Source organism: Capricornis sumatraensis, chromosome 1 (genome assembly GCF_032405125.1).
Source record: "Capricornis sumatraensis isolate serow.1 chromosome 1, serow.2, whole genome shotgun sequence".
Taxonomy (NCBI): domain Eukaryota; kingdom Metazoa; phylum Chordata; class Mammalia; order Artiodactyla; family Bovidae; genus Capricornis; species Capricornis sumatraensis.
In genome coordinates this window covers 110,003,662-110,024,720 of record NC_091069.1, presented here as the reverse complement: position 1 = coordinate 110,024,720, position 21,059 = coordinate 110,003,662, and the positions used below count along the sequence as shown (strand labels likewise).

Here is a 21,059-nt window from a genome sequence, read left to right as displayed (position 1 = left end):
CTCATCTTGCTATAACAACAAGCTTAGCTGTGCATTTGGTTTCTATCTGTAAAGAGGTGGGGTTTAGAACAGTCCACGGCGTCCCAGTTTAGTGGCCTAATTTATGAGCCAAGCCCTCTCATCCAAGATAGGATCTTCCTAACCCAGGGATCGAACACGCATCTCCTACGTCTCCTGCACTGGCCGGCGGATTCTTTACCACTGGACCACCAGGGACGTCTGGGTCCGCATATTCAAGGCATCCAGTTTTTTTGAAAAACATCCATGCACATGTGTGGTGGTTGGAAAATGGTTTAAAGAGAAGAGGCTGTTTTGTGTGGGGTTTGCTTGCCTCTGGGGCCTCTGGTTTCCTCCTGGATCCGCCTTGGAGGGTATGGACTGAGCATGAGGGGGCAGAGAAGACCTCAGAAGCTTCAGCTCCACCACCAGCCCCTAGGCACATGCGGATGAGGGGCACACTGCCCACCCATGAGAGTCAGAGGGAAACCGAAGAGGCCTGCAGGCAGCCAGCGTTGCTGGGTGGGGTGCGGGAGTGGGTGCAGCATGTCGGAGGGGGAACATAATTAGTCCTTCTGAAGATCTGTTTCTGTTACATAAGGCAATTTAGCATCCTTCTCCCTGGGAAATCTCTTCTGGAGAAAATAGGCCATGCAAATGAAAATGGTAGAATTGGAAAATTGGTTGCATTTATGAGCCTCTGCTTGGAAGACATGAAGATGGCTGCTTGTAAACAAGTCAGTTTCCTGAGGGGTCACCGGGACAGACCCAGGGCATTGTCCCCCACCTCCAAGGAGCAGATGGGTAGTAAATGCTCGGCATCTCCCTAGAAACCAGTCACTATGAAGTCATCTGTTCTTTCAGGCTGAGAAGAATGCTCTGGGGGTGGGGGGAGAGGATGGGGGTAGTTTGGAGGAAGTAGTGTGGTGCAAAAGATTGAGGGCAGGAGGAGAAGGGGACGACAGAGGATGAGATGGTTCGATGGCATCACCGACTCAATAGACATGAGTTTGAGCAAACTCCAGGAGATGTTGAAGGACACAGAAGCCTGGCATGCCACATTCCATGGAGTCACAAAGAGTTGGACACAGCTGAGCAACTGAACAACGCCGAGGTGCAGGATCGACAGGGCGATGTGAGTAAGGTTCCCCAGACTCTAGTCCTAAATCCATGTCCCCTTTCTGTCCCCATCGTGGGCTTTCTTGTTGTTATTGTTCAGTAGCTCAGTCGTGTCTGATTCTTTGTGACCCCATGAACTGCAGCACAGTTCCTCGTCCTTCACTGTCTCCCAGAGTTTGCTCACACTCATATCCATTGGGTTGATGGCGCCATCCAACCATTTCATCCTCTGTTGCCCGCTTCTCCTGCCCTCCATCTTTCCCAGCATCGGGCTTGTCCAATGAGTCAGCTCTGCTTATTGCCAAAGATCCATCCCTTTGTGGGTTGCAGGAGAGAGTTCTAGAGCCAACCTTGATCTCGTCCTACAGAGAACTCTCACATCTTGGACACCCTTTGGTTTATGAGCTCTGGGTGGTGATACTGGCCCCCCTGAAAGTTTCCATCTTGATCCTTTATCTTTGAGAAGCCACAGAGAGTTAGAAAGGAGCTGAGATGAACCCAGGAGGCTGCTGGCAGGGGCCCTCTGAGAGTAGGAAATGCAGGGTAGCCCAAAGGAAGATGTACTCACTGCCCTAAAAAGAAAAAAGAGGTGGGGGGCGGTGGGGGGGGCGGGGAACTCCAGTTTTATTTTTTCTTCCAAATATTGTTTTACAATGTATCACAAAAGTCCGTTTGGTTTCTATTTTCCTGTTTAAGGTGTTACAGGTAGAAATGATGGGTTTGCTCGTAAAAACAGATAGAATGGAGCCAGACTTTGGGATGGAATTCCGCCAGACTTTTGGGGACAGGCCGTTTGTTGCTTGGGGAGAGGCTGGGGATGGTGAAAGTGCATTCATTCTTCTTTGCTGTAGAGCAGAGGGCCTGTTGGTGTTTGATAGAAAGAGGGAAAGGGAGGCGGTGGAGAATTGGGCTTGGCCTTGACCTGGAGCAGATGCCCACCCTCTCCACTCCGCCCTTTATAGCACCCTGCTGATGGTCTCATCTGTAGCATCCTGGATGCCCTGGACTACAGTGTGGTCCCTGCCCCAGCCAGTCGCTGCGCCTAGCCTTTCTCTCTACCACTAGAACAAGCCTGGCCCTGCTCCAGCTTCCAGAGGGCAGCGTGGAGTCAAGGGTTAAGAACACATCGACTTTCAGGGAGGGCTGCAAAAATCTGAGTTGCTGTCAGGCTCCTGGGTGACTTCTTTTTTTTAAAAAAAGAAATATAGTTGATTTACAGTGTTGTGCCCGTGTCTGCTGTACAGCCAAGTGACTCAGTCATACATGTGTATACATCCCTATTTTTGACTATTCTTTTCCATTATGGTTTCTCACAGGATATTGAATATAGTCCCCTGTGCTCGACGGTAGGCCCTTGTTCATCCATCCTACATGTAACAGTCTGCATCTGCCAACCCCCAAATCCCGCTCTATCCCTCCGCTTCCTCCTTCCCCTTGGTAACCACAGGGTGTTCTCTATGAGTCTCTTTCTGTTTTGTACATAGGCTCACTTGTGCCCCGTTTTAGGTTCCATGTATAAGGGATCTCCTATGCACTTCTCTTTCTCCTTCTGACTTGCTTCGCGCAGGATGAGACTCTCTAGTTGCATCCGTGTTGCTGCGAGTGGCCTTCTCTTTTCACAGCTGTGTAGCGTTCCCTGGTGTGTATGTAACCACATCTTCTTTATCCACTCATCTGTCTACAGACGTTTAGGTCGTTTCCAGGCCTAGGCTGTTGTGAATAGTGCTGTTGTGAGCACAGTGGTGCGTGTATCTTTTTGAATTGTCTGGGTATATTTAGCTACTGCAGGCACCTCTGGAAGAAGGGATAACAGCATTTGCCTCATCATGGGTCTTGCTCTTCGCATAGTGTCTGGCGTTCCAAGTATCCTCAGTAAAGGTGGTGGTGGCTGATAAGACGCTGGTGAAGGTGTTTGCAGGAGCTTCACCTCTTCCTTCCTCCTGCTCACCCGCCCATGGAGGGGAGCAAGCCACCTCAGCCGAAGGCTGGGCTCCCAGCAGGTGCTGCCCTGAGGTGGCACTCACTCAAGGCTGGGGTGGGTGCCCCCACATCCCATTTCTCTCCTGCCATCTTTCCCACTCAAAACCTGGACACAATGAACCCCAATCCAGAAACGCTTTGAAAATCCTTGTTAGAAAGGGCTACCCAAGTGCAAGGGGATGTTTCCTTGAGAAGCTTTTCAACAGCATCCATGAAAAATAGATGAGCTTTCTTGAATTGCAAATGTTCTTAAGGTTTAAGGCAAAAATGTGAAAATTGGTCTCTTCCCCCTCTGCACCCCCCACTCCTGGTGAGGTCAGGGATTCGGTTGCCTCTGTTTAACAGTAAACATCAAACACAGACTTTAGGGCCAGAGAAAAGCTTCTTCCTTGTGGCATCACCCTTCCCAGAAGCTTGAACCCAATTAATTTTAATTCAGTTCTGTTTCCACTGGCTTTTTTGTTTTTGTTTTTTTATATTTCAGTAACTATTTGATAAGCTTTCTCTCCGTGCCTGGCTTCATGCCAGAGGCTGTGGGGTTGAAGATGTCTAAAACAGTCAAATTCACTCCCATCAGAGGGATTATAATTGAGTTCAATCAGGGCAACACTTGACAGCATAAATGGCCGAATTGTGCCAATTTAAGTACACAGGTAAGAGCCCACGTGAGCTTCCCAGGTGGAGCAGTGGTAAAGAATCTGCCTGCAGTGCAGGAGACACGGGTTCGATCCCTGGGTCAGGAAGATCCCCTGGAAGAGGAAATGGCAACCCACTTCAGTATTCCTGCCTGGAAAATCCCATGGACAGAGGAGCCTGTCGGACTACAACCCATAGGGTCCCAGAGAGTCAGACATAACTGAGTGAGCCACAGTAGAGACATGGCTTAGTGACTAAACATCAACAACAAGAGTGCACGTGAGCAGAGGAAGACAGGGCTCAGAAATTAACCCAGGCAGGCCCAGGGCTCCATGGGTTGGTCGTCCACCTCCTTGGCTTCACTGAACACATAAACACTGAGGTTATGATGGAGCAGTTTTTGCCTCTGCAAATCTTAGGACTCTGCTGTAGCTAAGATGGGAGGTTACCAGGAGTCCTCATAGGCTTTACCTCGGTTTGTTCAGCTTGTTCTAGGAAAATGGATATCCTTGGATATCCTTGGATATCCCATGGATATCCTTGTCCTTGTTGGAGCATGTCAGACAGCACAGTGTGGGGAGCTGGGGACCACTAAGCCCACTGTGGCCCAGGGAGAGGGCCGTGGCTTCCCTGGAGCGTCCTCTAGGTCTGGGCACTTCCCTTGTGCAACATGCAGCTAAGAGCCTGGAGTTTTAGAAAACTGAGGTTTCTTAACTCTACTTTGATAACTCCTCAAAGAGGGATCCTGTTGGGCGTTCTTGTGTGCATCTGAGTACCTATGTTTGCTTCTGATTGGAAGGATAAAAAGCCCAAAGAACAAGAAAAAAGAGGGGATTTTCTTCATCGACCGTTTTCCAAGAAGCTGGACAAGAACCTGCCGTCACACAAACAGCCGTCGGCCTCGCTCATCACTCAGATTCAGAGCACCAGGGCCCTGCTCAAGGACCGCAAGGCCTCCAAGCCTGGCTTCCCCGACAAAGGTGGGTCAGCGTGGGGGACTCTCCAGGCCTCTCATGTTCAACTGCGTGGCTGCTGTGTATCCCATGCTGGTGTCTGTGTGGGCCCCTGGGACAGACACGACTCCTTTGCCCATGGGAAAGCAGAATTAATGCTTGAGAGGCAACGTGAGAACAAGCAAGGTCCTAACTGCTTGGTGTGGTCCACCTGTGTGGGCGGTATTTGAGAAACCAGAGATGGGGTGCGTGCAGAAGTCAGGGTGTAAAGTATTGCAGGAGTAGAGAGTGGGGTGCAGGAGCCGAGATGGGGTGCAGGAGCCGAGATGGGGTGCAGGAGCCGAGATGGGGTGCAGGAGCCGAGATGGGGTGCAGGAGTAGAGAGTGGGGTGCAGGAGCCGAGATGGGGTGCAGGAGCCGAGATGGGGTGCAGGAGTAGAGGTTGGAGAGTAGGAGCAGAGATGGGGTACAGGAATAGAGATGGGGTGCAGGAATAGAGATGGGGTGCAGAAGCAGAGATTGGGAGGGATGATTTTGCAGAAGCAGACGTCAAGGTGGGTACTACTATGGGAGCAGAGACTGGGGTGCATGGTTTTGTGGGAGAGCAGATACCAGGGTGCATGGCATTGTGGGAGTAGAAACTGGGGTGCTTGGTATTTTCTTGAGGTAGCAGAGATTGAGGTGTATCATGGAGCCAGGCATCAGTGTTCAGTTTTAGGGGGCAGAGATTGAGGTTCAGGAGCAGGGATGGGGCATGCTCTCAAGGGAGCCTTCCCCAAAAAGTACACCCTGAGAGGCAGTGACATGTGGTCCACAGAGTCTGGGCTCTGGGTGGAGGTAGGGTGCTCAAACCCAGCTCCGAGGCTGCTGATGCCCCAAGTTCCTCACCCTCTGAGGATCTTTACTGATTCCCTTCCTTGTGAAAGGAAACCTACCTGTCAGAAAGCTATTCGGTGGATCCAGTGAGATAAGGGCCCCCTTGATGGTTCAGACGGTAAAGAATCGGCCTGCCAATGCAAGAGATCCAGGTTTGATCCCTACATCAGGAAGATCCCCTGGAGGAGGAAATGGCAACCCACTCCAGTATTCCTGCCTAGAGGATTCCATGGGCAGAAGAGCCTGGCGGGCTACAGTGCATGGGGTCGCAAAGAATTGGACGCAACTGAGTGGTTTACACTTTCACTTTTCACTTCAATGAGAAACACGTGTGGGCTTCTCCTCCTCATTAGTCATCCAGCACATGAGGTAACTGATGGATCTGGGTCTCCCTCCTCTGGAGCAGGCATCCAGGGATGCAGAAAGGAGACTTAACACACAGCTAGATGGCATCACTGACTCGATGGACGTGAGTCTGAGTGAACTCCGAGAGTTGGTGATGGACAGGGAGGCCTGGCGTGCTGCGATTCGTGGGGTCACAAAGAGTCGGACACGACTGAGCAACTGAACTGACTGAACTGAACTGAGAGCCTGGAGGGGGCGCAGGGAGCCAGGGAGTGAGTGTCCTGAAGCCGACTGTGGGGTAGAGGAGCGTTCTCCTGACAGAGGGCGGATGGGAGGGGTGGTGGAGTCCAGCCTTTGACCCCTTTGTTTTAAATGTGAAGAAAGTAAGGCTCCAGGAGGGCTCAGGCTGTCTGACATTAACCAGCAGGAAAGCACACTGTTGCTGTTCAGCCACAGTATCATCTCTGACTCCTTGCGACCCCGTGGACTGCAGCACGCCAGACTTCCCTGTCCTTCACCATCTCCCAGAGTTCACTCAAACTTACGTCCATTGAGTTGATGATGCGGTCCAGCCACCTCATCCTCTGTAGCCCCCTTCTCCTGCCTTCAGTCTTGCCCAGCAGCAGGTGATGTGACCTGACTCACATCAGGTGGCCAGAGTAGTGGAGCTTCAGCTTCAGCATCAGTCCTTCCAATGAACATTCAGGGTTGACTTCCTTTAGGATGGACTGATTGGATCTCCCTGTAGTCCAAGGGACTTTCAAGAGTCTTCTCCAGCATCACAGTTCAAAAGCATCAATTCTTCGGTGCTCAAGCTTGCTTTGTAGTCCAACTCACACATCCATACATGACTGCTGGGAAAACCATAGCTTTGACTAGACGGACCTTTGTTGGCAAAGTACTGGGGACTTTCTGACTCTAGGAGGGAGCAGCTGTCACCCAGGGAGGAGCAAATCTACTTGGTTCCATTTCATTCTGCAGGCGTCAGGAAGGCAGGGGCCCCACTGGAGAGACTGTGCTTGTCCCTCCTCGGGAGACCTTCCTTTCTGGCTTTGGAACCAGCAGTGAATCTGGGCCCTCAACAAGGGCATCCTGTGGGTTCCCCGAAGGAAGGTCCAGGTAGAAGCTGCATATTTGGGGTTAACTTTGTAGTGGGCTTCCCTGGTGGCTCAGACGGTAAAGCGTCTGCCTACAATGCGGGAGACCCAGGTTTGATCCCTAGGTTGGGAAGATCCCTTGGAGAAGGAAATGGCAACCCACTCTAGTATTCTTGCCTGGAAAATTCTATGGATGGAGGAGCTTGGGGAGGGGGAGACTACAGTGCATGGGGTTGCCAAGAGTCGGACATGACTGAGCAACTTCACTCACTCATGTAGCCCTGTTCCTTGGTACTTTCCTGGGCCAACTGTCATCTGTTCCTTTGCATTTTGCCTTTGTCCTGGGATTTGGAAGTTTGTGCCGAGAAGCGCGGAGGATCCTGTATTAACTGTTCACACTGACCACTCATGGGGTGGCGGGCCCTGCTTCAGCTCTTACCTCAACCCATGAGATCATTCTCACCCCATTTCTAGAGATGAGGAAATAGCCCAGAGAGTTGTCCAAAGTCAGGGAGCTGGTAAGTGACGGAGTCCAGATTTCCAGCCCAGCAGCCTGGCTCCAGAGCTCTCTCTGCTGACCAGGGTAGCTGACTCCTTCCCGGGAAGGATAGGGTGAGGAGGAGCCTGCCGACATGCCTAGGGCTCGGGCGGGTGACTCTGCCCTTCTCGCTGGGGACCATGCAGGGTCCAGGTCTCTGCCCCGGGGCTGACTCTGGGGTGGGGATAAATAGGGTGCCTGTGGGAGGTATCCTGCCAGGGTTTACACCTCTAGGCAAGCAGAGGAAGCAGAAGGGGGTGGAGGGAGAAGCTGGGCTACAAGATTGAGGCACACAGCCATCTCAGGGAGAGGCAGGGGGCTCGTGTGCCAGCTGGAACGCTGGAGACGTTAGCTGTCAATGAAATTTCCCGTCTCTCTGCCCGTGAATCTCAGGCATCTGTGCTGGCCCCAGGAGGAGATTTATTTGGGATCTGTGTATATATTTATGTGAGGGGAAGAGGATTCCCAGTGCCCTTGGCTGTCACCGAAATAGCTGCCGGTGGCAACAGCTCGTTCCTGCCTCCAGGCTCCAACAGGGCTGCAGGTGTGATGGTAGGAGAACCACCCAAGACAGGGCCTGAACCTGGCTTCACTTCCCTCAGCGCCAAACACTGGGGGTTTTCCCTTCCTTTTCTGTCAAAGCTTGCAAACCTGGATTCTAGCCTGTACCAGCTTGAGATGGAAGCCACGGGAGCTGGCTGGTTGCCTGAAATCTATAGATGAAGAGTGTTTCACCCCTGTTCAGGACGGGGTGAGGCTCCAGGGAGGCCAGAAGTCACGAGAGAGTCTTTAAAAGGGAGGAAATTCTGGGGCCTCCCTGGTGGCTCAGTGGTAAAGAATCCGCCTGCCAATGCGGGAGCCACAGGTTTGATCCCTGATCTGGGAAGATCCCACATGCCAAGGAGCAAGTTGGCCTTTGCGCCACAACTGGGAGCCTGTGCGCTAGAGCCCTTGAGCTGCAGCTGCTGAAGTCCGCACACACCGGAGCCCATGCTCTGCAGCAAGGGAGGCCGCCACAATGAGAAGCCTGCACACCGCAGCTAGAGAGTAGCCCCCGCACAGCAATGAAGGTTCGGCAGAGCCAAAAGTAATGAACAAATAAAAATTTGAAAAAGGGAGGAAATTCTGACACATGCTGCAGCACAGAGGAACCTGGAGAGCACTGCACTCAGTGAAACAAGCCAGTTACGAAAGGACGAATGCTGTCGATTCCACCTACGGGAGGGAGCTAGAGTAGTCAGATGTGTAGACCAGTTGCCCCAGGCAACCGGTAACAGATCTGCAAGTGAAGAGTTCTACTAGCATGTGACTGTACTTAAGTGCCCTGTACACTTAAAAGAGGTTAAGTAATAAATAAATAAACAGTTTAAAATTTATGTTAGGTAATTTTTACCATGGTTTTTTTTTAAGTTACGAAGAAACCTTCCTTCCGGTTTTGATTATCTGAGGACCAAACTTGCAAGTCCTCAGGGAGCTGGGATCCACGTGCTTCCGGCAGTTTTGTGGTCATTCTGCTGAGTCACAGACCTTTTCATTCAGAGGCTCCTGGGCGGGGTCCAGAATTTTAAGGAACCGAAAGGAGAGCAGAAGTTAAGCTGGTGCCGTGAGGCAAGTCAGAACCCAGGAGGCCTCCTGTCCCTGGCCTTCTGTCCCCTGTACTCCAGGAAGACCGACTGGTTCCCCGCGGGCAGAGTGGGAAGCCATGTGCTCCTCGGTCCCGTCTGGCCTCCCCGGGCACCTCCCGCCCCGTCTCAGTACAACTAGGGGGCCAAGTGCGTGGGAATGGGGCCGTGGGCACTGACTGTGTGGCATCTTCACGCCTCCTTTTCTTTCTTGGTGTACAGATTCCTTTGGCTGCCGCAATCTTTTTCGCAAAACCTCAGACTCCAACTGTGTGGCCTCCTCCTCCATGGAGTTCATCCCCGTGCCACCCCCCAGGACCCCCAGGATCGTGAAGAAACCGGAGCCCCCTCAGCAGGGGCCTGGGAGCACCAGCCTCCCTGTCAAGGAAGACCCCCTGATGCTGGATATGGTGCGCTCCTTCGAGTCTGTGGATCGCGACGACCAGACAGAACTACTCTCCCCGTCCCATCACTATAGAATTCTGAACTCTCCCGGGGGTCTGGCTCGCTGTGAGCGGACACTCTCGCCCGTCCTGCTGCCTGGAAGCCCGTCGCCTCTCCAAACTCCTTTGCACCCCACTCTGGTCTCCTTTGCTCATGAAGATAAGAACAGCCCCCCCAAAGAGGAGGGCACCTGCCCCCCAGCCCCGGGGCCCGGTAACAGCCCCGTGCAACCCCTGGGGAGCCCCAACTGTGTCAAGAGCCGAGGCAGGTTCCCCATGATGGGCATCGGACAGATGCTGAGGAAGCGGCATCAGAGCCTGCAGCCCCCTGCAGACAGGCCCCTGGAGGCCAGCATGCCCCCGCTGCAGCCCCTGACCCCCACAAGCCTCTCCTTCGACTTGGCTGATGGGGTTAAAGGCCAGTGCTAACCTGGGCCAGCAAAGGGGATCCGGGCATTTCTAAAGAAAGCAGTGGAGCAGCTCCACGTATCCATCAGGGTGCGAAGACTCTAACGCCTCTCCTGGAGTACCCTTCACAGCCTCATCTCCTCCTGACATTTGCTGTCCCTACAGCTGAAACCACAGACCCAGAGCCTGTACTCCCCGGTCTCACGTAGGGTCCCCACTGGAGATGCTGAGACTCCCAGGAGGGCTGGCAGGCTGTGTGGCCAACTCCATCAGCCATGGCCTCCTTCCTCCCACCTGCTCACTGGCCCTCCACCCACCTCCCTCAGCCAGGCTGGCAGGGAGAACCCTGTGCTGGCCTCGGCCTTCTCAGACGATACACCCTTCTGAGCTGTCTCTCCACACTGTACTGTGTGTGTCTCTCAGTGGGTTGGTCTCCTTTCAGCAGTCACATGGCTGGGGAAGCACAACGTGGTTCACCCAGGCCACAGATTCCCCTCCTTTAATCGAGAGAACTCCCTGCAGGGTGGCGAGAGCTCGTCACCCAGAGAACCCAGCTTCAGGAGCCCCTGGGGAAGATGGGCAGGAAGCTTAGAAACCAGCACCACCCCCTCTGACTGGGTCCAAGACTGATCCCCACAGCGGGGTCCCCAGTGAATGGAAAGGACCAATGTGGGACACTCATTTGCCAAGCAGGGTCTTGATGGAATTCTTTTTTTCACTTGGTTGAAACTTGCTAACAGTTGAATTATTAGTATCTTCTCCAAAGGTGATTGTTCTTTATGTGATGTCATTAAATCGAGCCAACATGATTTTTAGAAACCTGGGTGGCGAAATGGGAAGTGATTTCACCAAACTCCTGTTCTCATGAGAGGATGAGCATGGAGGGCATCAAGGCTTGCCCAGGTGACATTTTCAGTGGGGCTGGCCCGTGGTGGCCTGCAGGAGGGGACGTGACCCTAGCTGGCCACCTGTCCTTCCCATTGGATCACCAGAGCCCAGGTCCTTCTGGAAGGTGCAGAGCATAGTTACAGTCGGTTATTTAGAAAGAGAAGACAGGTAAGGTTGAATATGGACGTGCCCAGAAGGCACCGTTAGCTCTGTGCAATGCAGTTTTCAAGCTGCCAAGGCAACAAGCGTGGTTTAGAGCTCAGCCAGTTTGCCGTGAGCAGTGAGAGACTCGTGTGGAGGGACTCATGTTCAAAGTACAGTACTGTATCTTCTTTGAGGAAAGCAGGGATCCTCAAACAAGGCTTTGAATCCGCAGTCGGTTTTCACACCCTTTGCCAAGGATGGAACCAAAGATGCACCTCTGGGTCTGTGTCCGTGCCGTCCCTGTGTATGTGTTTTGTGAACCCCAGTGTTGTCTGACTGCGTCTAGTTTGGAGCCTGCCGGGAGCTGTCTCCACTGGGGCCGGGGCCCTGGCCCTTGGTGGGGACCACTCGGCCACGAACAGAATGGCAAAAGTAGAATCGGCACCGGTTGGATGCAGGTCAGCTCGGAGACAGGTTCCACTGTGGCTTGGAGTCTTCAACTGCTGGCTGGTGCGGGCGTGACCGCACTGGGCCTGACTGCCGCTGGGGCCACCCCAGGGCTAGTCTTCCCAGCCCACTGATCCGAAAGAAGTCCGTGACCCTGGAGCCTTGCAGAGCCTGCCTTCACTTCCACCGGCAGCCAGCCTGTGCCTGAGCGCGCTGGGAGTGGGTCTTCCTTTCTTCTCATTCCACACTGGTGACCTCCTTCTGCCCCAGATGTCCCTGACTGAGCGAAGAGAGGGTGGACACCTGGCTGTGCCCAGTCCTGGCCGATCTTGACGAGACCTTGGGCAGCTGCTCCCCTCGCCTTGTTGGGGATTGCCCCAGCCCTGGGGCTTGTTGGGAGGAGGTCAGACTCCCCGCCGTGGGTGGCACTCCTTTGGTTGGCTCCAGACCAGGTTCTGGAACTTTCCATTGAAAAATAGAGCTTTTTTTTTTTTAAGCAGAGAGAAGAAAAGAAGCAGCTGAGAAGTCCCTTTCTCCGTTTGACACGGAGTGTTGGGTTTTTGATCAGTGAAGGAACCTCTTTGAAGATGGTTCCCAGCTGCAAGTGTGGCTCCGCAGGCCTGCAGGCTGCGTGCGTGCGAACTTGGTCTAAGCTCTTTCTGTCTCTCGTGTTTTACTTGCCTCGAAACCATGAACGTTTCTATGTCGCTGTGTTCACCTGCTGGGACATGTTCCCCAATCCTGGCACGCTTCCAGAACAGCCGACCGTCTGCATCACCACTGGCAACTTGAACTGTGAACTCAGGTTTTTTCCAAGCCCAGTGAGAGGTGAGGGGGCAGTGAGGAAGGGGAGAACCTGTATTTTGTGTGTGTGAGCGCCCGACAAATCTACGGAATCGAGTGAGAGGAGAAATATTGAATTCTTTATTATTTTATTATATTTATATGGAGACCTTGAGTATCCCTTTGGTAAGTACAAAGTGTGTTTTGTCTCTTGGACCCATGGCTGTCTCTTGTTAGTCTGCGCCCGTGAGCTCAGTCAGCCTGTGTGTAGTTACTGCCGAAAGTGACGGCTATCATCGTGTGATATCCGGAAGTCAAGTTGGCTTTGGTTGTACGATTTGGTCATAAGTAAGGACTGTATTTATGTCACCTATATGAAATATATGTACTTTTATAACGACTGTGAAATACACTTTTCCCTCACTATGACTGCTTCGTTTATTGACTGATACGTCTGAAAACTAAGAGTATGTTGCTAAAGAGTGGTGTCGGCTTCTAAGCAAGGTTCTTGGCCCAGCAACGGACAGAATACAAGAGGGGATCGAGGTGCGGGTATTCAGGGCATATTTGGCTTTGCCTCATTGCTACAGGGGTGCCTGCAGACTTCTATCTGCCCGATGTACTGTAAATGGCCATTCAAAGTGAATCAGCATTTTTTTTTTTTCTTTTGCAGGGCAAATGTTCAGGTTCTTCGTTGTGAGAGTGTAAAAGTGTTAGTCACTCAGTCATGTCTAACTCTTTGTGACCCCATAGACTGTAGCCCACCTGGCCCCTCTGTGTATGGAATTTTCCAGGCAAGAATACTGGAGAGGGTTGCCATTTCCTTCTACAAGGGGATCTTCCCGACCCAGGGATTGAACCCGGGTCTCCTGCATTGCAGGCAGACTCTTTACTGTCTGACCCACCAAAGAAGCCCTGGAATTCCTGAATTTCTCTGGCCTCCCTCCCCATTTTCTCACAGGCATCTGCCCTAATAAAATCTTCACATGCTTGAGCCCATTTCAATGTCTGCTTAAGCTAGACCCAGACGAGCTTAAGGCTCTGAAAATCACGCGTGAAGAATGACATCCGTGAACGTCCCCTCTAGATCTGGTCCTTGTTTCAGGACTTGGTGAGGGTGAGGGGGAATTGAGGTGATGAGTAGAATGAAGGGGGAGTCCAGATGGGGTGTTTGGATTGGCCCAGTTCCGACTTCCTTTATAACTGTTCACAAAACATTTTTCATATTTATGGACTTGCCTAAGCCCTGCGCCCCCTGAGCTGTGTGGCCTCCCTGTGTAGTATAGTGTGGTGGAAAGCGAGAGGCCCATGGTTTCTGCTTCCTGAAGCTCTCTGAAGTTTGATGGGGTGGGGATGTGGGGACCAGAAGCTGTAGCTAGTATTGATGATGATAGCAACCCACTCCAGTATTCCTGTCTGGAGAAGCCCATGGACAGAGGAGCCTGGAGGGCTCCAGTCCATGGGGTTGCAAAGCACTGGACACGACTGAGTGATAAATCCTTCTTTGTTTCAGGAATCAGAGCATTTTAGAACAGAAAGGGACTTGAGATTATCTGGTGCAAGGCAGCTTTTTAAAAAATTCTTTTTGCTTTTGAACTTTTTATTTCTTATTGGGATATAGCCAATTGACAGTATTGTGATAGTTTCAGGCGAACAGCGAAGGGACTCGGCTATACATATACATGTATCCATTCTATCCCAAACTCCCCTCCCATCCAGGCTGCCACATAACATTGAGCAGAATTCCATGGGGTGCAACCCCAGCTTTTCTGAAGAAGAGAAAACTGGGGGCCCAAATGGTTTAGGGACTCCAGGGTCCTGAGTGAGCTGGTCCCAGAGGGGTTTTGGGGGACATGGCCCCTACCTCCACGAACACAGACATCAGAGAGCTTGGCCACCACGGGCAGAGGGGAAGTCAACGCTGTCCTTATAGCACACATCTTTGAGTGTCTGTGTGGACCAGGTCTTCACAGTGTTAAGTCATTCTCAAGATCATATGGCTTGTTGAGATTCTGAGCATCACAGCCTTTCCGCCATCTACCATCAACTCCTAAACCGGGAGAAAGACTCTTTCTCAACAGATCTCCCAAGTAAGCAGCCACCCTGGATCGCCTCCTTATCTACGTTAGCTGTTAAAAGGCTGCTGGGTTTTACTAGATTAAGTCAATAAAATACTTGCTATATAACCGTGTCATAAAATGAGACCAATTCAGAAAGAATGCAAGACTGATATTTTTAGGGGGGGTGGCGTCTGGAAGCCTCTCGATTATTGCATTTGTTTTCTCTATAAGACCCTCTCTGTGCTACAGGCACAGTTAGAATAATTCAGAGCAGGACTGGGAGCTGGTTCAATTTCATGTCATCACTTTTCAGTGAAAGGAGCATATTTCCTGAGTAGTAAATGAGTGTATTATTTGTGGCAGGTTTTTTTTTTTTTTTTTTTTTTTTCCTGTCAAGAGAGTGCTTCAGACATCTGGTTCCAAAGACAAATGTGGGCCTATATTTGTACTTCTTTTCTGCGGACCTCTTTTCAGGACACTGTCTCTCAGAGCTGATGTCTGTGGCACCAAGGTCTTGGGGTGGTGAAGAGTGGGCAGTATTGTAGCCTTTGCAGTTTCCTTCAAACATGTATATCAGCCTTTGAACTGGGGTGCACATAAGGAGGCCTTCGGGGGCGGCAGCTCTGAGTATGTGGAACAGACTGATGTGCTGGAAGCTCAGGCACTAACCAATGACCACAGCAGAGAGTGGACAATGGCAGGGAGATGCATTCTTTACAGATGGAATAAGTAAATAAATGGCTCTGATTTAAAGGCCTGAGCTAGTCACACAACATATTCCTTGCTCAGGCGATGGCCCAGAGCTATTTTTTTCCCTAGCATTTATTTCTGGCTGCATCGGGTCTTAGTTGCTGCATGTGGGGTCTTTGCTGCGTGCTCTCTAATTGTAGCAGGGCCTCAGTAGTTGCAACACATGGGCTTAGCTGTCCCATGGCCTGCGGACTTCCCCAGTGGCTCAGGGGTAAGGAATCCGCAGTGGAGGAGATGCAGTTTGACTCCTGAGTCAGAAAGATGCCCTGGAGAAAGGAGATGGCCACCCACTCTGATATTGTTGCCTGGAATATCCTGTGGATGGTGGAGCCTGGCCGGCTACTGTCTATGGGGTCACAAAAGCAATGGACACAACTGAGCAACTAAACAACAACGTGCGATCTTGGTTCCCCAACCAGAGATCAAGCCCAGGTCCCCTGCATTGGGTGGCAGATTTCTTAACCACTGGACCTCGAGGGAAGTCCCAGCCTAATAGCTATTTTCAAAAAAAGGTCTTTGGCTGATACTGTATATATAAAGCCTCAGGAATAACAAACTATTCTTTCTAGGCTTTGTTACCATAGCCAGCTAACCAAGGGCAGAGTGCAAGCATTTGTTAGGAATAAGGCTTCCCGTGCAAGATTAGGTAGTGAATTCGCAGCAGGTCTGAGATGGACATGTCTTTTGTGACCCTTCCCCAGCATTCAGCTCTCTTCTGACAACCAGTGTGTTCAATAGATCAGGTTTTGGTGTGATAGATTGAGCCCCAGGTCGCTGTGATTTGCACAATAATGCTTTATTTCTTACTTACACAATGTTTATGCAGTTTGGCTGATGCCAGAGCAGCTCTCCTCCATGTGGTAGCTCAGGGATCCAGGTTGCTTCCAGCCTGCAGTTCTGTCCATTCAGAATGAAGCTTCTCTGGCTGCCATAGCCAAGAAGCTTCCGGAACAGGGAAGCCAGGCATGCTGCAGTCCATGGGGTCATGAAGAGTCAGACACAACTGAGCAACTGAACAACAAAACAGCCAAAGAAGGGAAAGCTGGGGAGCTTCCACTGGCCCTTGAGAGCTCCATAAAGGCCAGAACTAGTCCTCTGGGCCTTCCTGTGAAGCAAGATGCTGAGAAATGTGAGGGAGTGCTCTTTCGCCTGGAAAACCCCATGGACGGAGGAGCCTGGTGGGCTGCAGTCCATGGGGTCACTAAGAGTCCGGCACGACTGAGCGACTTCACTCTCACTTTTCACTTTCATGCATTGGAGAAGGAGGTGGCAACCCCCTCCAGTGTTCTTGCCTTGAGAATCCCAGGGACGGGGGAGCCTGGTGGGCTGTCATCTACGGGGTCGCACAGAGTCGGACACGACTGAAGCGACCTAGCAGCAGCAGCAGCAGCAGCATATGGTAATTTTGAGCATTACTTTGCCAGCATGTAAAATGAGTGCAATTGTGTGGTAGTTTGAACTTTCTTTGGCATTGCTCTTCTTTGGGATTGGAATGAAAACTGACCTTTTCCAGTCCTGTGGCCCCTGCGGAGTTTTCCAAATTTGCTGGCATATTGAGTGCAGCACTTTCACAGCAATATGCATCTTTTGGGTGCACTTAGTGTTTCTGCCACAGGGGAAGTACAGATTCCTCTGTTAACAGTCCCTTAACATTGGACTGGACTTTCCCATTGTTACACGGTTATGGACGCTCTTCATGTATAAGGATTGTTCATTGTTTGGTTGCTCTGTCACGCCCAGCTCTTTGTGACCCCACGGACTGCAGCGCTACAGGCTTCTCTGTCCTCCACTGTCTCCCAGACGTTGCTCAAATTCTTGTCCCTTGAGTCGGTGATGCCTTCTAACCATCTCATCCTCTGCTGCCCTTCCATTCTCCTTTTGCCTTCAGTCTTTCCCAGCAACAGAGTCTTTTCCATTGAGTTGGCTCTTCACAGCAGGTGGATGAAATACTGGAGCTTCAGCTTCAACATCAGTCCTTCCAGTGAATATTCAGAATTGATTTCCTTTAGGGTTGACTGATCTCCTTGAAATCCAAGGGACTCTCAAAGAGTCTTCTCCAGCAAGGATAAGGATTAAATGTCCTAAATAAAGGGATGAGCATTGTTAATTATCAATACTTCTCTTAATTTAAGAGGACAATTATAGGCTGAATTGTACATACCCTCCAAAATTCATATACTGAAGACCTAACCCCAGATACCTCAGAATGTGGCTGTGGTTGGATATAAGGCCTTTAAAGAGGTGAGTTAGGGACTTCCCTGGTGGTCTAGTGGTTAAAACTCCATGCTTCCACTTCAGGGGGCACGGTCATGGAATTAAGAGCTCACATGCCATGAGGCACAGCCAACAAAATACATAAATAAATAAATAAACATAAAAAAATAAAGAGTTGAGTTTAAATAAGGCTACCACGTGGGCTTCTCTGGTGGCTCAGAGGTTAAAGCATCTGCCTTGCAATGCAGGAGACCTGGGTTTGATCCCTGGGTCAGGAAGATCCCCTGGAGAAGGAAATGGCAACCCAATCCAGTATTCTTGCTTGGAGAATCCCGTGGACAGAGGAGCCTGGTGGGCTACAGTCTACGGGGTCGCAAAGAGTCTGACACAACTGAGCGACTTCACTTTCCTTATACATGAAGAGGATCCATAACCGTGTAACAATGGGAAAGTCCAGTCCAATGTTAAAGGCTACCATTGGAAAGTGAAGTCACTTAGTCATGTCTGACTCTATGTGACCCCATAGACTGTAGCCTACCAGGCTCCTCCATTCATGGAATTCTCCAGATAAGAGTACTGGAGTGGGTGGACATTTCCTTCTCCATTGGGTGGGCCCTAATTCAGTCTGACTGGTGTCCTTCTAAGAAGAGAAAATTTGGACACACACAGAGGGACACCAGAGAGGGGAAAGAGCATGTGAAGACCCAGTGAGAAGGCAGCCATCTGTCGGCCACAGAAAGTGGCCTTGGGAGAAACCCAACCTGTAGACACCTGGGTCTTGGACCTCTGGCCTCCAGAGCTGTGAGAAAATAAATGTCTGTTGTTTAAGCTGCACAGTCTGTGGTATTTGGTTACAGCAGCCCCAGCCGACTAACACAAGGGGACGGCCAGATAGAAATATTTATGTATGCTGCAAATCCTACAGATTTTTGTCCCATATGTTGAATCTCATTTACCCTTTTCTTGCAACTACATTACTCCCAGAAAGTTGTCCTTTTTTTCGTAGTGAAATCCCACCTTTTCCAAGCATCCCCTATGTGCTAGGCCCTAGGCCAGTTATTTTCAAGGGTATTTCTTCCTTCAATCCAGAGACCCACACGCTTTTTTCTGTAAAGGGTCAGGTGGCAAACACTCAGCAGACGATCACGCAATCCATTGTATATTCTTTGTGTTTTCCTTTTTAACGACCCTTGAATAATGTGGAAACCGGGGCTCCGCTGGTGGCTCCACCTGCCAGTCTTTAGGAAACATGGATTGGATCCCTGATCTGGGAAGATCCCACATGCCTCAGAGCAACTAAGCCCGTGAGCCACAACTACTGAGCCTGCGCTCCAGAGTCTGCGAGCCGCAACTGCTGAGTCCGCGTGCAGCAACTGTTGAAGGCCACGTGCTAGAGCCCCGCAATGAGGGAAGCCCACCAGTGAGAAGCCCAAACACAGCGACTGGAGAGGAGCCCTTGCTTGCTACGGCTAGAGACAAGCCCACCCATCAACCAGCACCCAGCACAGACAAACATTAATAAAATTTTTTAAAATGTAGAAACCACTTTTTTTCTGGTGGGAAAACATAGGCCACACAGACTTTGATCCTCAGGCTTCCGTCTTTATCCTCACGTGGACCCTGTAGAATGGTCAAGTTGTCTTAATTTTAGAAGCATGTGTAGGTAGCTTTGGAGAAGGAAATGGCAACCCACTCCAGTATTCTCGCTGGGAAAATCCCAAGAACAGAGGAGCGCCATGGGCCACAGTCCGTGGGGTTGAAAAGAATCAGACTGAGCGTGCACAGCACCACAGGCAGCCTGCCCGGTTCACATGAGCAGCACTAGTGCAGTCACACACCACGGATGTCAGATGTGTCCTGTCACCTGAGAGCTCCCGGGAATTCCCTGGTGGTCCAGTGGTTAAGACTCTGCTTCCAAAGCAAGGGGCATAGGTTGGATCCCTGGTCAGGGAACTAATACCAGGCACATTGTGTGGTATTAAAAAAAAATTACCATGATTAACAAAGTAGTTGAGTAATAAAAATATATACTAAAAAAAGAGAAAGCGAGAGCTTCCTCCTGTATTGCTCTTGGTAGATTCCCAGCTCTGGTTGCCATCCATAGGGCACAAAAATGTTTTGGGGGAACATCTTGGTCACCAGTCTGTTGCTGCCACTTGGCGCCACTCTCAGATTCATCCTACAGAGCAGAGCGTGGCCCTAGTGCTCAAATCACATCCCATTCAAGCCGTTTTCCATTCTCTTTGTGAATGGCCTCTCTAAAATGGGCTCTTGCTTGCTCATAAAGAGAGAGAGCTTAGTCAACTTTTAAGGGAACAAGTCTAAATCTGGAGCTGACGTGGAGCTGCGTAACGCCTCGTAGACGAATCACAGCCATTACTCACACCTGAATGACGTGGCGTCACCACCGGCTGGACCAGCGTCCCCTCCACTGAAAGATGAATCGTGCCCTCTGAGTCAGAGAGCCCTGAAGGGCCCATGCAGAGTCCTTCCCACCCGTGGCCACTTCAATGACGTGAGCCATACTCACTGTCAGAGCACTGGAGCCCAAGTCACAAAATCACGAGGATCTTGGGGTCACCTAGTTCCTGGGCTTAGTCCCCCCAGGAGTTTGGAGCAGTCCAAAAGGAGCAATGATAAACAGAGGTTCTCAGGATAAACACGAAGCAGCTTCTTGGAGCAGAGTTTTTATAGTCCGCTGATAATCAAAAATAAATTTTCCTTTTGAGTTAAACTAACGTGTCATTTATTCCGACGCAAAATTAGTGTAAATATTGTGAATCCACCCCTGCCTGTCCTCTTTGCTCTGGACATTTCAGGGGATAATTTAAGAGGCAGAGTCAGGGTCAACTTTCCTCATTTATAGATGATGCATTTGAGTCCAGACCAGAGAAATGAGGCATGAAGAACACAGGCTTGTCACTGGCAACATCTGCCTCCACGGTCAGTTCTCTTCTCACCACGCTGGGTGAAGAGACCAGAAGTAACGAGGCCTGGAGATTCTTAGGGCTGTCATGACGCCTGGAGTCCGTGTTTTCCCCTTTGCAAATTTTGGGCCACAGAGAGGGTGGACCTGGAGACGACCATAATAGAAAGACGGAAATTGATTTGTGAGGCGTGTTTGAAAGAAGAGGGTATGTCCAACTGCTCTTTCCACCTTCCCAAGTATGATTTGACTTGCCCTTCTCTGCATACTCCTGGTTCTCCATGAGTACATCCAACACATGGATGGATGGGTGAGTAGATGGTGGATGGATGGATGCGTGGGTGGGTGGTGGATGAATGGATGGGGGGGGGTAGATGGTAGATGAATGGATGGGGGGTGATAGATGGATGGGTGAGGGGATGGTGGATGGATGGGTGGGTGGATGATGGGTTGGTTGGTGGATGTGAGTGGATGGATGGGTGGACGGTGGATGGATGGATGGGTGGGTGGATGGTGGATGGATGGGTGGGTGGGTGGGAGAGCTGATGCATGAACGATAGAGTAGGTCCCCTACATATGAACAAGTTCTGTTCCCAGAGCATGGTAGTAAGTCCAGTTCGATCATAAGTCCAACAAAGCTAGCCTAGGTACCCAACTAACACAATTGGCTATAGTACTGTAATGTAATAGGTTTATACTGCTTTTCACACAAACAATACATTAAAAAAATGAAATAGTTTTAATTTTATAGTGCAGTACCTTGAAAAGTACAGTGGTACAGTACAACAGCTGGCATACAGGGGCTGGCATCATATAAACAGGCAAGAAGAGTT

The 21,059-nt window shown here is 50.8% G+C and overlaps 1 protein-coding gene across 1 annotated transcript in view; it reads left to right on the top strand.

The window, feature by feature from the left end:
• The window catches only part of HUNK (hormonally up-regulated Neu-associated kinase), a 130,632-nt gene extending 120,597 nt beyond the window's left edge, over window positions 1-10,035 (top strand). Inside the window, exons 10-11 of the mRNA XM_068982214.1 lie at window positions 4,532-4,712; window positions 9,386-10,035. Coding sequence (XP_068838315.1) covers window positions 4,532-4,712; window positions 9,386-10,035 — 831 coding nt within the window. The remainder of the gene's footprint in view (window positions 1-4,531; window positions 4,713-9,385) is intronic.
• Window positions 10,036-21,059: the final 11,024 nt, after the last annotated feature.